General features: G+C 41.4%; 1 protein-coding gene and 1 pseudogene across 9 annotated transcripts in view; one reads left to right on the top strand and one right to left on the bottom strand.

Moving 5' to 3' along the window:
- Nucleotides 1–13,716, top strand: part of XYLB (xylulokinase) — a 123,281-nt gene that overhangs the window by 46,036 nt on the left and 63,529 nt on the right. For all 9 annotated transcript variants that reach the window (XR_015056010.1, XR_015056011.1, XM_085872891.1 and 6 more), the window contains 3 exons: nt 1,256–1,374; nt 2,337–2,418; nt 5,836–5,876. Coding sequence is in view for 7 of the 9 variants with exons in the window: in XM_085872891.1 (XP_085729017.1) it covers nt 1,256–1,374; nt 2,337–2,418; nt 5,836–5,876 (242 nt within the window). In the remaining 2 variants the exon portion in view is untranslated. The remainder of the gene's footprint in view (nt 1–1,255; nt 1,375–2,336; nt 2,419–5,835; nt 5,877–13,716) is intronic.
- LOC147029662 (uncharacterized) lies at nt 9,680–13,041 on the bottom strand (annotated as a pseudogene).

The raw sequence follows: 13,716 nt of genomic DNA on the forward strand, positions 1-13,716 counted from the left end.
AGTCATACTCCAGTGAAACCGAAGACCAAGAAGGAACCCAAAGATGTAAAAAGGAAAGGAGTCATCAGGAGGAACCTGGATGGGATTCAGGTTTCAGCCGCTACTCCACTACCCTCAAACCTATTCAGGTACAGCCAAGTGGGCCTTACAGAAAAATTTCAGCAACAATTCACTTCTCATTCAAGAGATAGACAAGGAAAGGGAGGAATAGATAGTAAACGAGATGAATCAGAAGAAAAAGCAAGAATTAGAATGAATAAAGAGAACTGTAAAAAAAAGTAGAAATAAGTGTGAAAGGAACAAAGAACAAAGATGGCAGGAAGAACCCAGACAGAGAGATTTCAGCAGTTATTCCCCAGGTTCAAACGAAGCAAGATGTACAAGATACCAGAGGTCCGAGAGCGAGACAAGTCTGAGATGGCCAAGACAGAAAAAAAACTTGGCGATGCCCATTTGGACACCGCTGGATCTTGATGAGGAGCAATTGAGTCATAGTCCTTGATGCAGGAGAGAGCCGATGTCCTTGCCGCAGTCCCTGGCACTTGGAGAGGAGAGTGGGTGTGGCTGGTGGGGCATGGCACAGTGTTGGAGGGACATTGTCACAAGGGAAGATCTCACACACTCCCGCACAACTCTCTTCATTGAGGCTCCAGGCTTATCCCTCCTCTCCATGCTGTTGCACCAGCTTTTATAACGTCCTGTCCCACCCACCCCCGTGACCCACTTGGCTCCTCCTCTTTAGGCTGATATTGGCCTGCGCCCCAGTCCATAGGCAGGGAAAACCCTTCCCCAACCTCACCTCAGGTTTCCCACCCAAACTCGTGTCTATTGACCGAACAGAATGATAAAAACAACATTAAAGACAGATTACAAAGGAAAGAACATTAAAAAGGGGTCATTTAGGGATGGTGGTTTTAGACACAAACTATGGGGAGGGTGGATGATCTCTTTCTCGAGATTCTCAAGCTTGTGATTCTCAAGCCCTTGGATTACATAATTTCACATGACATGACGAATATTGCTGCTAAGGTTCCTATCCATTGTGGATTGACATGCTTTTTAATACTGTCCAAAGATTTTTGGAGTCGTGAGGGAATATCAAGATATCAATATTCATGAGAATAACCAGTTGTAATCTTATATAACTCAAATTTTGACATCATAGGACACTTTGGTTATAATTCGTTCTCATGTATGTTGTTCAGTTGATATCTTAACCTATGTTTCCCTTTCTACTCACTTTGGTTTCTACCAGGTTCTGGGATGAATTTACTTGATATCAACATCAGAGAGTGGGTACCAACATGCCTGGATGCCTGTGCTCCAGGACTTGCCAAAAAGTTGGGAAACCCAGTGCCTTCTCACACCATCCTAGTAAAACACTCCACTCCAACTTGTTTTGAAATTTTATCACAATGAGTTTAGGTAATATTACCTCTTCTTTGACATTACTGTATAAGTTAATATTTCTAATTATTGATGTTAGTCATTTAAGACGAGCATCCGAGTGGTCGTGGGTTTAAGTAGAGCTGGAGAACAATTTTATTTTTTTCCAAGGCACATCTTAAGAATTACATGCAATGGGTAAGTTCGTACTTAGGCTTGGCTTTTTATCATCTCCATTGGCAACTTCCATTCACAATCGGTCTGTGATGTCACTCGTGCAAAGCATTCCCCATGAGGAGGAGCCGTTTATATACTCATTCATCTCAACACATCTTAAGTTACCCATAATAGCTTATCTGTATGCTTGAGGATCACCTTGCAATGCCAATTAAGCCAACAACCAAGTAGAGTGGCCAAATGGAGTCAGGATTGTTTACATATTGCACCTTTTTGCAGATGAATCTGAAATGGTGAGATGCACAATAGTTGTGTATAGTGCAATTGCCTACGACCATATATTCCGATAATGCAGATAAAAACGATTGCACATAATTTATTTCATTATCCACATAACGTTCGTAAACATAAATCTCACTTTTGAATAGAAAATTGTCATGTTCCACTCATTATGGTGGAAAACTCATTACATGGTTTCTCGTGGTCCTCCCAGAAAAGTGCAATTAACGTAATTGGGCACCTCACAAATTATTAGTCATAGCCTTTTAGTTTTTCCTCTTCAAGCTGCTATTCTTCTTCTTCTGCTCTTCCGCTTTTGAAACCTGAATTAACTTGTGTAAACCTCCAAGTTATATATTCATAACATCTTGTAAATTTATTTATGATTTGTTTTCTTAGATGTGTTGATACTTTTGTTCCATTATTCTTCTCCTCTTATTTCTGTTTTTAATGATTTTTGTTTTTGTTTTTCCACCGAAACATTTACCATGCAGGGCAACATCTCTCCATATCTCGTGGAACGCTACGGCTTCTCGCCAAACTGCCATGTCATCGCCTTTACAGGAGACAACCCAGGTTGGCCTGTGCTGTTGGTTTGGATTAAAAACAAAACGGTCACATGATGTTGCTTTCTTATGTTGATATCATATGAGCAGCATGATTTTATTTTGTTATCTGGATGTACCATTAGACTTTCATTGAAATGAGTAGTCTTTGAGATGTACTAGTATTTATATAAAATAATGGCAATAAATTTAATGTGGAATTGCACCAACTTTGTGCCCCCGACTCCTCCAGGGGGTGATTTGCCACTGGATTTCTTCCATCTTGCAATTTTGCATCAGGCTATTGTTTATGCTTCAAATCTTGATATATGTTTGTTTTCAAGCCCCAAAAAATTGCTGTCAGCAGGTGAACACCACAATATTGGTGTACCACAAAGGGCTTCATGGGTTGAGGTGGAGACAGGAAGTGTTGTTTTGTTTCTGGGGAAGCACCACTAGTTAGATTAATGCCTCAGACACCATGTACTATATGTTCACATAACTTTTGGAAACTCTTCCTGTCTTAGTGTGTTTCGGGCAAGGTGTCTTTAAGTCGTGGCCACAAGGAGACTGGCATTGTCTGATGAAGAAATAGCTGTGTTGAGCTGTCCCATCCATTTTCTCTCCATTGTCGAATCGGGTGAGGCTGGGCAAGAAGAATATGGGGGTGGGGGTGGGGAGACAGGGTGGGGGGGGGGGGTTGGAGATGTGGCATGTTCCCCCATTAACAGGGAGATGATGTCCCATTTCCTGTAGCTGTCAGTCGACATGCAGACGATGTCCATCGGTTTATTGGTTCCACAATTGACAAGCATGGAATACAGCCATTGGTCCATACAAATTCAGTGGAAGACAGACTTTGGCTCGATATGCTGTGGATGATGATTGGTTAGTGATTTTGACAGTGTGTGGAGGATGACGATTGCTTCATAACTGTCCATTGGCTCATGAAAAGTGGTCATTCACTCGCTGTGGTCATGCCTGATTTGTGAAACTCTCTCAGGGCAGAAATTTTCTGTAGAGGGGGTAATTGTCTAAAAAGCTCTTACCCCTTGTGGGGAAGCAGTGAGAGTCTGGAGGGAGGTGGTGTGGAATGGGAGGAGGCAGGGGAGAGAGTGGGATGAGTAAGGGGTGGGAGGCAATGCCAGGTAACAAATGTGTGTGTATGTATGTATGTATGTATGTATGTATGTGTATATATATATATATATATATATATATATATATATATATATATATATATATATATGTATATATATATATATATGTATCTATATGTATACAGTACTCGTCAAAAGTTTGGACACACCTGCTCATTCAAGGGTTTTTCTTTATTTTTACTATTTTCTACATTGTCGAATAATAGTGAAGACATCAAAACTATGAAATAACACATATGGTATTATGTAGTAACCAAAAAAGTGTTAAACAAATCAAAATATATTTTATATTTTATATTCTGCAAAGTTGCCACCCTTTGCCTTGATGACAACTTTGCACACTCTTGGCATTCTCTCAACCAGCTTCTTGAAGTAGTCACCTGGAATGCTTTTCCATCAGTCTTGAAGGAGTTCCCACATTTGCTGAGCACTTTTTGGCAGCCTTTCCTTCACTCTGCGGTCCAACTCATCCCAAACCATCTCAATTGGGTTTAGGTCGGGTGATTGTGGAGGCCAGGTCATCTGATGCAGCACTCCATAACTCTACTTCTTGGTCAAATAGTCCTTACACAGCCTGGATGTGCGTTTTGGGTCATTGTCCTGTTGAAAAACAAATGATGGTCCCACTAAACGCAAACCAGATGGGATGGCGTATCACTGCAGAATGCTGTGGTTGCCATGCTGGTTAAGTGTGCCTTGAATTCAAAATAAATTGCCCACAGTGACACCAGCAAAATACACCCACACCACCACACCTCCTCCTCCATGCTTCACGGTGGGAACCACATGTGCAAGAGATCATCCGTTCACCTTCTCTGTGTCTCACAAAGACACGGCGGTTGGAACCAAAAATCTCAAATTTGGACTCATCAGACCAAAGGACAGATTTCCACCAGTCTAATGCTCATTGCTCATGTTTCTTGGCCCAAGAAAGTCTCTTCTTCTTTTTGGTCTTCTTCAATAGTGGTTTCTTTGCAGCAATTCGACCATGAAGGCCTGATTCATGCAGTCTCCTCTGAACAGTTGATGTTGAGATGTGTCTGTTACTTGAACTCTGTGAAGCATTTACTTGGGCTGCAATCTGAGGTGCAGTTAATTGGTGATTTCTGAGGCTGGTAACTCTCATAAACTTATCCTCGATGGTAGAGGTAACTCTGGGTCTTGCTTTCCTGTGGCGGTCCTCATGAGAGCCAGTTTCATCACAGTGCATGATGGGTTTTGCAACTGCACTTGAAGAAACTTTCAAAGTTCTCGAAATTTTCCGGATTGACCTTCATATCTTGAAGTAATAATGGACCGTCATTTCTCTTTGCTTTGTTGGGTTGTTCTTGCCATGATATGGACTACTACAGTACAGACAAAATAATGGTCTTTTACCAAATTGGGTTATTTACAGAATACCAACCCTACCTTGTCACGCCAACTGATTGGCTCAAACGCATTAAGAAGGAAAGAAATTCCACAAATTAACTTTTAACTAGACACACCTGTTTATGGAAAAGCATTCCCGGTGACCATCTCATGAAGCTGGTTGAGAGAATGCCAAGAGTGTGCAAAGCTGTCATCAAGGCAAAGGGTGGCTACTTTGAAGAATATAAAATATAAAATATACTTTGATTTGTTTAACACTTTTTTGGTCACTACATAATTCCAAATGTGTTATTTCATAGTTTTGATGTCTTCACTATTTTTCGACAATGTAGAAAATAGCAAGAAAAACCCTTGAATGATTAGGTGTGTCCAAACTTTTGACTGGTACTGTATTTGTATATATATATATATATATATATATATATATATATATATATATATATATATATATATATATATATATATATATATATATATATGTCTGTGTATCTCTCATGAAGGCTTCACAGGTAAACCTGTGCAAAATACCCATTATTTCAATGCACCACATGTAGATCGACAGTGTAATGCCGCCAGCCTCCAGCACTTGCACTTATATTGGAGCCTCGAGACTTTGATCTACTTTGGACAACTTCTCTAGAGAAATGCAGTTCATGTTATCTCATGGAGTCAATGCCTAATAAGCTGTAATTTCAATAAACAAATCAGTATATCACTCCGATGGAAATATCACTTTCATTGACTTGTTTTCAGTTACTGACTATGATAATTTGTCAAACATTAGATTGAATTGTTTTGCATGTTTCGATAAAGATGCACAAAACTCGATTATTATTAGTCGTAATTATGAATCGTTAAAAAAAACATTTTTTTTTAATTCCCCTCCTTTTTCTTGCTTTTTAATAAAATGTTCACAGCGTCGTTGGCTGGCATGAGGCTTGAGGAAGGTGACATCACGGTATGTCACTTGCTTTTACAAATTTTCAAGTACTTCTGCAATCTCTTTGGTTTTTTTTGGCATATTCGTTATTTATGGAAATCGTTCTTGTGGTTACTCAGACAGACTGTTTGAGCTCATTCTGTAAGCTTGAATGGAATAGCCAGGAATGTGGAAAAATTCTTGTTTTTGCAATGACATTGATGCTACTTAAACCAGTAACCTTGCTTTGTCTCTTTTCCTTCAGAGATAATACCCATGTCAGAAGCAATTGCAAAACGATAAGACAGTAGTTGTGCATTGCTCACTCCAACTCTGGTACTGATCAATTAAATTTATTTCGGCCTACCTCCATCTAATATGAGCGGCATAGCTACGTGTCCAAATAAAATCACTCTTGGTATCATTCTCCAGCAAGATCATTGAAAGAGTTGTAGCTTGGAGACAGAACTTTTAACTCAGAGATATGAAACATTTCATCTTACAGATATTGAACTTCATCACAACAATAAGGAACCAGGAATTGTCTGTGCTCAATAATACAGGATTGTCTGTGCTCTATAATACAGGGTGACCCCAACATAACAGAACCCATACCATTTAATATAAATACTCATTTATCACTCAAATGTCTCAATTTTTTGGCACAGATTACCTTGAATATGCCAGGACCGACTGGGCTTAAATGGCGTGCTCCAAATGTTTGCCACACGCTGCAAGCACACTTGGATTCGATGGGCAAAATGGTTGCTCACTCTGACCCATTCCACTGCAGGAATTAAGGGACTTTTATCGATAAGTGTTGCTTTGAGTTCTTCAATGGATTGTGGCCTTTCTCTGGCGAAGTTGTTCTTCAGATAGCCCCAAAGATAGAAATCTGGTGGTGACAGATCTGGTGAGTGTGGGCCCCATTCAACAGCAAGTCTTCGACTGATAACTCTATCACCAGAGTGCATGTTGAGCCAGTTCAGTGAATCGTTTGAAGTTTGGGGAATGGCTCCATCCTGTAGAAACATTTGTTCCTTTCTCAAAATACCCCTGTGACTGCTTAGAGCCCCCCAAAATTTCCCAATAACTTGGATGTAACGTTTTGTATTGACAGTCAATGCCTTGCCTGTGCCGTCCTCAAACCAGAAAGGGCCAAATATTCTATATTTACTGATTGAGACTCAGGCAGTTCACGTTTCTGAGTGGAAAGGTCACTTTAGCACTATATCAGGGAGTGTCGATCTGCAGTATACATAGTTCTTGGAGTTGACATGCCCAGAAAGAAGGAAATAGACTTCATCAGAAAACCAGACATTGTCAAGGAAGTTTTTTTTTTTTTTTTTTTTTTTTTGTATACCTTGGTCGAGGCTCGTATGAGAGCTAACACACAACTCACAGCAAGGAGGCATGAGGCAAGAGGGGCGGGAGTGGAAGGGACAAAACAGTGGGGAACAGACACATTAGGTGAACTGTGGAAGGGAGAGGGATGGGGATGGGACGGGGAACATGGCGAAGAGAAGATGGACATTTCAGGGACTTTCAGGAATGAAAGCAGGAGAAATGAAGGAAGTGGGCTTGGGTGGATTATCGGGGGTAGAAAAGATCGAGGATTTGGATGGGGGAAGATAAGAGGTGGTGGTGAACAGCTGTTTTGAAAGCCTGGAGGGAAGAATGGGAAAGAATAGAGTGAGGAAGTTTATTCCAAAGGCGGGAAAAAAGAGGAATGAAAGAGTGAAGATGAGCAGTGATTCGTGATTTTGGTAGTTTTACCAGAAGGGGGTTGTTGGCGGACCTTGAGCGCCCTGTGGAAATGTGGTGGGGACAAATCGCAGAGAGAGCAGGGGGGGCAAGGCTGGAGAGTAGTCGGTAGAAGACAGAAAGACCACCGACCAACCTGCGGTGATTGAGTGAGAGGCCCAAAGACTCAGCTTCATTGCGGGAGATGCCGATGATCTTAAATGCCCTGGTTTCGACAGCGTGAAGCCGAGAAAGGTGGGAGGCAGGAGCACCAGCCCAGAGGGGAGAGCAGTACTCCATCAGGCTACGGACAAAAGCTTTGTAAGTGGTCAGGAGCTCAAGAGGGCCGAGGAAGGACTTAGCACGACGGAGGATTCCCAGTCGGCGACTGGCTTTTGAGGCGAGGTTGGAAATGTGACTTTCCCAGGAAAGGTCATGGCAGATAGTGAGACCTAGAAGCTTGAAAGAAAAGACTTCTTCCAGAGGATTGTTGAGAAAGTGGATGGGGGGGTTTTGTAAACGGTCCTTTCGAAGAGACATAGTGAGAGTGTGAGATTTGTCTGGATTGAAAGACATGTTCCACGTGTTGGACCAGTTTGTGATTTTATCCAGATCTGCAGTGAGCGAAGAAGCTGCTGCTTGCCGGTCTGAGGGATGACAGATGGTACGGCAGAGGGTGGAGTCGTCGGCAAAGAGAAATAGAGGATTTTCCAGTTGTTGTTGGGGCTTTCTTCAATCCTGTCTGCAAACCACTGGCACATTGTCACTCTTTTCTGCATTTGAGCTGCAGTCAGTTTGTGTATAATCTGAGTTCTGTATGACTACATCATGGATGAGAATTCTTGCTGATTCAAATGAAATTCCAAGCTCTTGACTCTGACGCCTCAGAGATTTATTCGGGCTTCTGCCCACTGAATCACGAATAAGGTCAATGTTCTCAGGAGACCTGACATCTTGAGGACATTCCAAATGTGTTGGTCCTCCAGCAGTTTTACTGTTGAGTTTTGCGACAGTACCATTTTCTCTGAACTTTTGACCCAAGCAAATATCCATGACTCGCAGGGTACAGTGCAAGTTCCAAACTCACATTTACGAATCTTCTTGTTCCACTTGATTTGAGTCCATTTTAAGAAAATATCTTAACAGTCTGTCTGCCAAACAGGAAATTTCACCCTAACCTCAAAGTCTCTGATAAAGTTTTTTTTTCTCTGTGGATTATTGTAGTATAGGGTCTAAGTTAACATCTTAGGGTGGGTGTGAAACTCTCACCCTTGGGCAATTTGAAAAATCCAAGATGGCGGCCAAAATTGATTCCGCTTATAGAAATGCTACTATAATGCCCTCAAATTTTGCTCGAGAAGCGTGTGATACATCAAAATAGGGGTTTTAATAGGTGAGAAACCCAAATTTCTGTACTAGAAACTGGTATGTTTAATACTTTTTCCATAAATGTACATAATTATGACCTGAGTACCAGTTTAGTAACGTCAGAGAACAGCATCTTAGTTCATTTCCGACATGAAATGTGGTTTTATGATACAACATGTTAACAAAACTTAAAAGTAATTACTCCTGCAATTGTTATTCAAAACTACTTTCAGAAAAGATTTCAAAATTTACAAATACCATTTTTTGAAAGTTACATACACAAATTTACAAATAAGAGGAAAGCCGATAATGACAAAGTTGAACCAGCATGTCACACTATTGCAATCATTACAATCATTATAATCACATACCTTTGCAAACCATACTAATTATTAAAGTAACATAATCACAATATCTGTGTTAAAACAATAATTTCAATCATGTCCTGATTATAATCTTTCAACCTGTTGCAATATATGCTCATAAAATATGGTTACTATGCAGTCATTTGAAATACGGTAACAATTAAATGATTTGAACAATCAGACAGTCGAACAAAATACTGAACACACTCGAACAAATAAACATATGCTTCTCAATATTCATCATCAGAGTCATTTTCCACTATTGCATCATTTATCCTGGTGTGATGATTCCAGCATTCATCGTCTCCTTCACAATGGCAAAACACTGTGCAAGTCATGCCTGAACTGCAGCAGCTGCATCTGCGTGTGTTGCATGGTTTTTCCCCCTTGCAGGAGCATTGCATGACCTTGAGCAGAGCATCAGGAGCCTGTGCAGTGTTGGGAGGAAGCATGACTGCACTCAGAGATCCATCCTCCATGTACCACCCATGGGCTGCTGGGTCAAGTGCTGGTGGGTTTGGCTCCAAGGAGTTCCTCCAGACTGCAACCTGGATGTGAGCCCGGGCCACATTCTGACAGAGGGCTTCATCGGTTGGGGTAGAGACTGGAGCTTGCGAGCATTGGCGATGTTCTTGCTCACCTTCTTCATCCACAGTTTGTACCTAGCATCATTTGCTGAATCAGTGTCCTCCTCACCATAGCATGCAAGGACGAAGCATATACATTGTTTGACTACATCTTTCAGCTCAACTGTGATGTCACCAAGTAAACTGAGGGAATGCTTTTGGCTCCTTAGAACTCTGAGGGCAACTCCCTTTCCAATTCCGAAGTATGGTGCCACTGTGTCACATCCTGACAAACCATGCATTAGAAGAAGATCTTCCATAATCTCTTCGTTATTGGCTACAGATGCATTGATGTCAATCACTGACCGACCCATGATTGGTGATACCATCCACCATACCTGCCAACCTTTTTTGAAGGAAAAGCGGTAGGCTGGCGTCGCACGCATCCCTAGGGGGTCCGGGGGCATGCCTCCCCCCGGAAATTTTTCAAAAAAAGAAGCAAAATGGTGCAATCTCCTGCATTTTGAGACCACAGTTTGCTGAAATATATCAACATATTTTTAGAGTGAAAAAGAGAAAACTTAACATGGTTGATCTACTCACCAATCTTTCTTTTTCTAAGACATCATGATCATCAGTCACGTTTCCATAAATTACTGACTGTCCAAGCTCCACATGTATGTGCCCATACGTGTACACAAGAGCTTACATAAACTCACTGATACATCTTTATGAATTAAATGACTGGCCACTCTGATTTCAGAACATATTTGCAGTTTACCTTATGCGAAGCCTTGATACACTTGAACTCTGTTGTCCAACTTGGCTTAAACTTGTTGACACAGCGTGGGGGTGGTTTTTTCTTTTCTGGTGTTTGCATTGTTGTCGTGCACTGAAGCGATGAATACTCTGTTAACTGCAGTCTTTGATCATGAATGGAAAATGCCAATGGCGTGTTGTCTGGAAATGAATGCCCGCTGTTTCCTGTCGTCCCATTTGATTGGTCATGCTTAGTTTAGAAGCAATAACCAATCGCTGACGAGATAAGAAATCAAGGTCAGGCACGAGTTGTGTAGAACGTAGAAGCAGCCGTGTGTAATACGATCTTGGCAGTGAGAAACGAACGCAAAACTGAAAAAACACAACTATTTTTTTTTTTCCAATAATAATTTCCAAATGCGGTATGTCTGACTAATAAAATCAGTAGGCGTTGGGAGCTATATAAAATCGGTAGGCTACCGTGCAAATCGGTAGGGTTGGCAGGTATGCATCCACACCTGTGAAGTGATCTTCCCGAGATGACGGAAGTGGCACAGCAAGACAAAGATGTCTGTGTCGTCTGGCACCACTATGGCTGACTGTGGTTTGACAACTGCCAGCTGATGTAGAATGATGGTGTCACCTTCTTCCTGGGTGGTCTCCAGATCTCTTCTCTGTATTGTCAGACCTTTGTACAGCTCAATTGGAACAGGACGGCTTCCAGTGATGACAAGGCGAATTCGCTTGAAATCATCCTTGTGCTTGATGAGGTCCTCGCACAGAAGATCAATCAGGGCAGACTTGTTCTGGGACACAGTCAAGACAACTTTCTGTGGTGGTATCTTGGTGGTCTCGCTGAGGCGATATACCCTGCTTGCTCCGAAGTCTCTGTTCCTTCGAAGGCACTCCTTCCTGCTAGTAGCTATGTACCTGTAGTGAAAATGGCATAAGTGTACAATGTGCATGACAGCCAAACATCTGATAGAATCATTTTGTCTCGCACAAGGATGTATATGTGTATCCATGGAGAAAAACAAGTTTCGTTTTTTTATGACAAAGTATTTCTTAATCTTAATCTTAAAGATACAGTGCATCTTACTCCATGGTGTATCTATATAATCAGTGTAATATAGGGATAACCAGAGGTGTTTCTTGTGAAATAATCTATGAAGCAGAGGTGGTTAAATTTTTCGCCTCGGGAATTTAATATTTTAAACCACCGAGACTGAATACATTATTTCACAATAAACACCTATGGGGCTCTGGTTATCCCCATTATTCCATAAACACTCCATCAATGTTGCAAGAATAGTCAGAGGTCGGTTATCAGGGAATAATGACCTCTTAGGCAAAATCAAATAATGGGTATATTTATCAAAATATACATATTTTTCTTACACATTTGGTAGTTAAAGCAATAAAATAGTAATATTCATTAAAATATATTGTAATATTTTGCTTATAACAACAGATTAAAAAAAATAAACATATCTAGTGTTATTGTGTGACTGGTATAATTATTGATAAATACCTGTCGAAGATGAGATGAGCATCCGATGCTGTCACTAGATCATCCGGATATCTGCGGAAGTTGTGAAGGAAATCTTCCACTGTGCCAGACACTGGCCAGGACACGATCCACAACACAGCACATCCATCTAGGAATCTTGCTTCTGTGGTGAGGTTGCGAGTCTGAATGTGGGCTTCCACTTTGATGGCATTCTTTAAGTTGGCCTTTGATGTGCATTCCCGAATTTGACCGTAACTAGAAAACATCAACGGTGGTTATGAGGCAAGTTCATAGTTCTTCAAGGACTTGACATCAAGTTCATTTGATCTGCCATGTAATGCCATTTCCCTGGCATATAGTGTTTCTGTATTAGCCACCTTCTGCTCAGGTTTGTGATGCTTGTCTGCCTTGGCCATCGTCTGGACCTTCTTCTGAATAGGGCCATGAAATGATGCAGGCCACCCAGCTTCAAAGCTGTTCATTTCACATGTTGCGATGGTAATGGCCTGGTCAACATTCACCTTCGGATCACTGACCACCTTCCCAGTCACTATGTTGACCCGGCCATCCTCAGGGTGCTGTTCTGGATCAAGGGGATCTATGCTCATGTCGAGCTTCTCCTTCAGAGCATTTCTGTCAGTTGCATCTGTCTTTATCCTTCCTTTGGATTCCTCCTTGTGGTAGCTTTGGGAAGGGACTTCATTGTCATCAATGGTGTTCAGATCCGACATGACGGTGTTGATAGCATGGATAGTCATGGCCCATGTCTTCAGGGCTTCTGATCTCATGGTAAGGCCAATGATTCTGCTGTGACCATGACCATAATGCATGTCGGTTGTCTCTATGGCCATGTCTGACCAGATTCCATTGAAGATGCCTGGTTTATGATGCATGGTATACTGTCCCTTCATGAACTGATCTTATAACGTATCTGGCATCACCTCAATGCTCCTAGCATAGTAAAGTCCATACCTTGTGTAGTTGTGGTACCCTGCTGCAAAGAACAGAACCAACATTTCCTTGACAGCTAACACATGAAGTGGCCAGTCTGCCTCCCTCTCAGCTCTCACATACTTCAGGATAGTCAGAATTGATTTCACAAAGCAATCAACCCAGAGCCTTGTTCGGCTTCTTGAGGCCACATATTATGCCTGTAAATAGAAGGAAATCTCTCTTTCTGCAACAAATTACAAAGAAGAAACTGGGCTGATGTAGGCCTACTATAATATATGTAGTTGCTGTCATGTTAGTGAAGTCATATGACATTTTGTGTTGGACACTATGGGCCTCTCCACACAAGTATTTTCTTCCTAAAATCGCCAATAACTCAAAAAATAACAAATATCCAGTTTTCTAGGCTGAATTTCTGAATTGAGCATCCTCTAAAACCCCTATTTTGATGTATTACATGTCTCTCTAGCATAATTTGGGGGTACCAGTCGTATTTCTAAAAGCGGAAGCCATTTTGGCCGCCATCTTGGATTTCTCAAAATGCCCAAGGGTGAGAGTTTCACACACCCCCCCCCCCCAAGGATGTTAACTTAGACCCTATACTACAATAATCCACA

Source organism: Eptatretus burgeri, chromosome 3, assembly GCF_056783735.1.
Source record: "Eptatretus burgeri isolate ZD-2024b chromosome 3, Ebu_testis_v1, whole genome shotgun sequence".
In the NCBI taxonomy this organism is placed as follows: domain Eukaryota; kingdom Metazoa; phylum Chordata; class Myxini; order Myxiniformes; family Myxinidae; genus Eptatretus; species Eptatretus burgeri.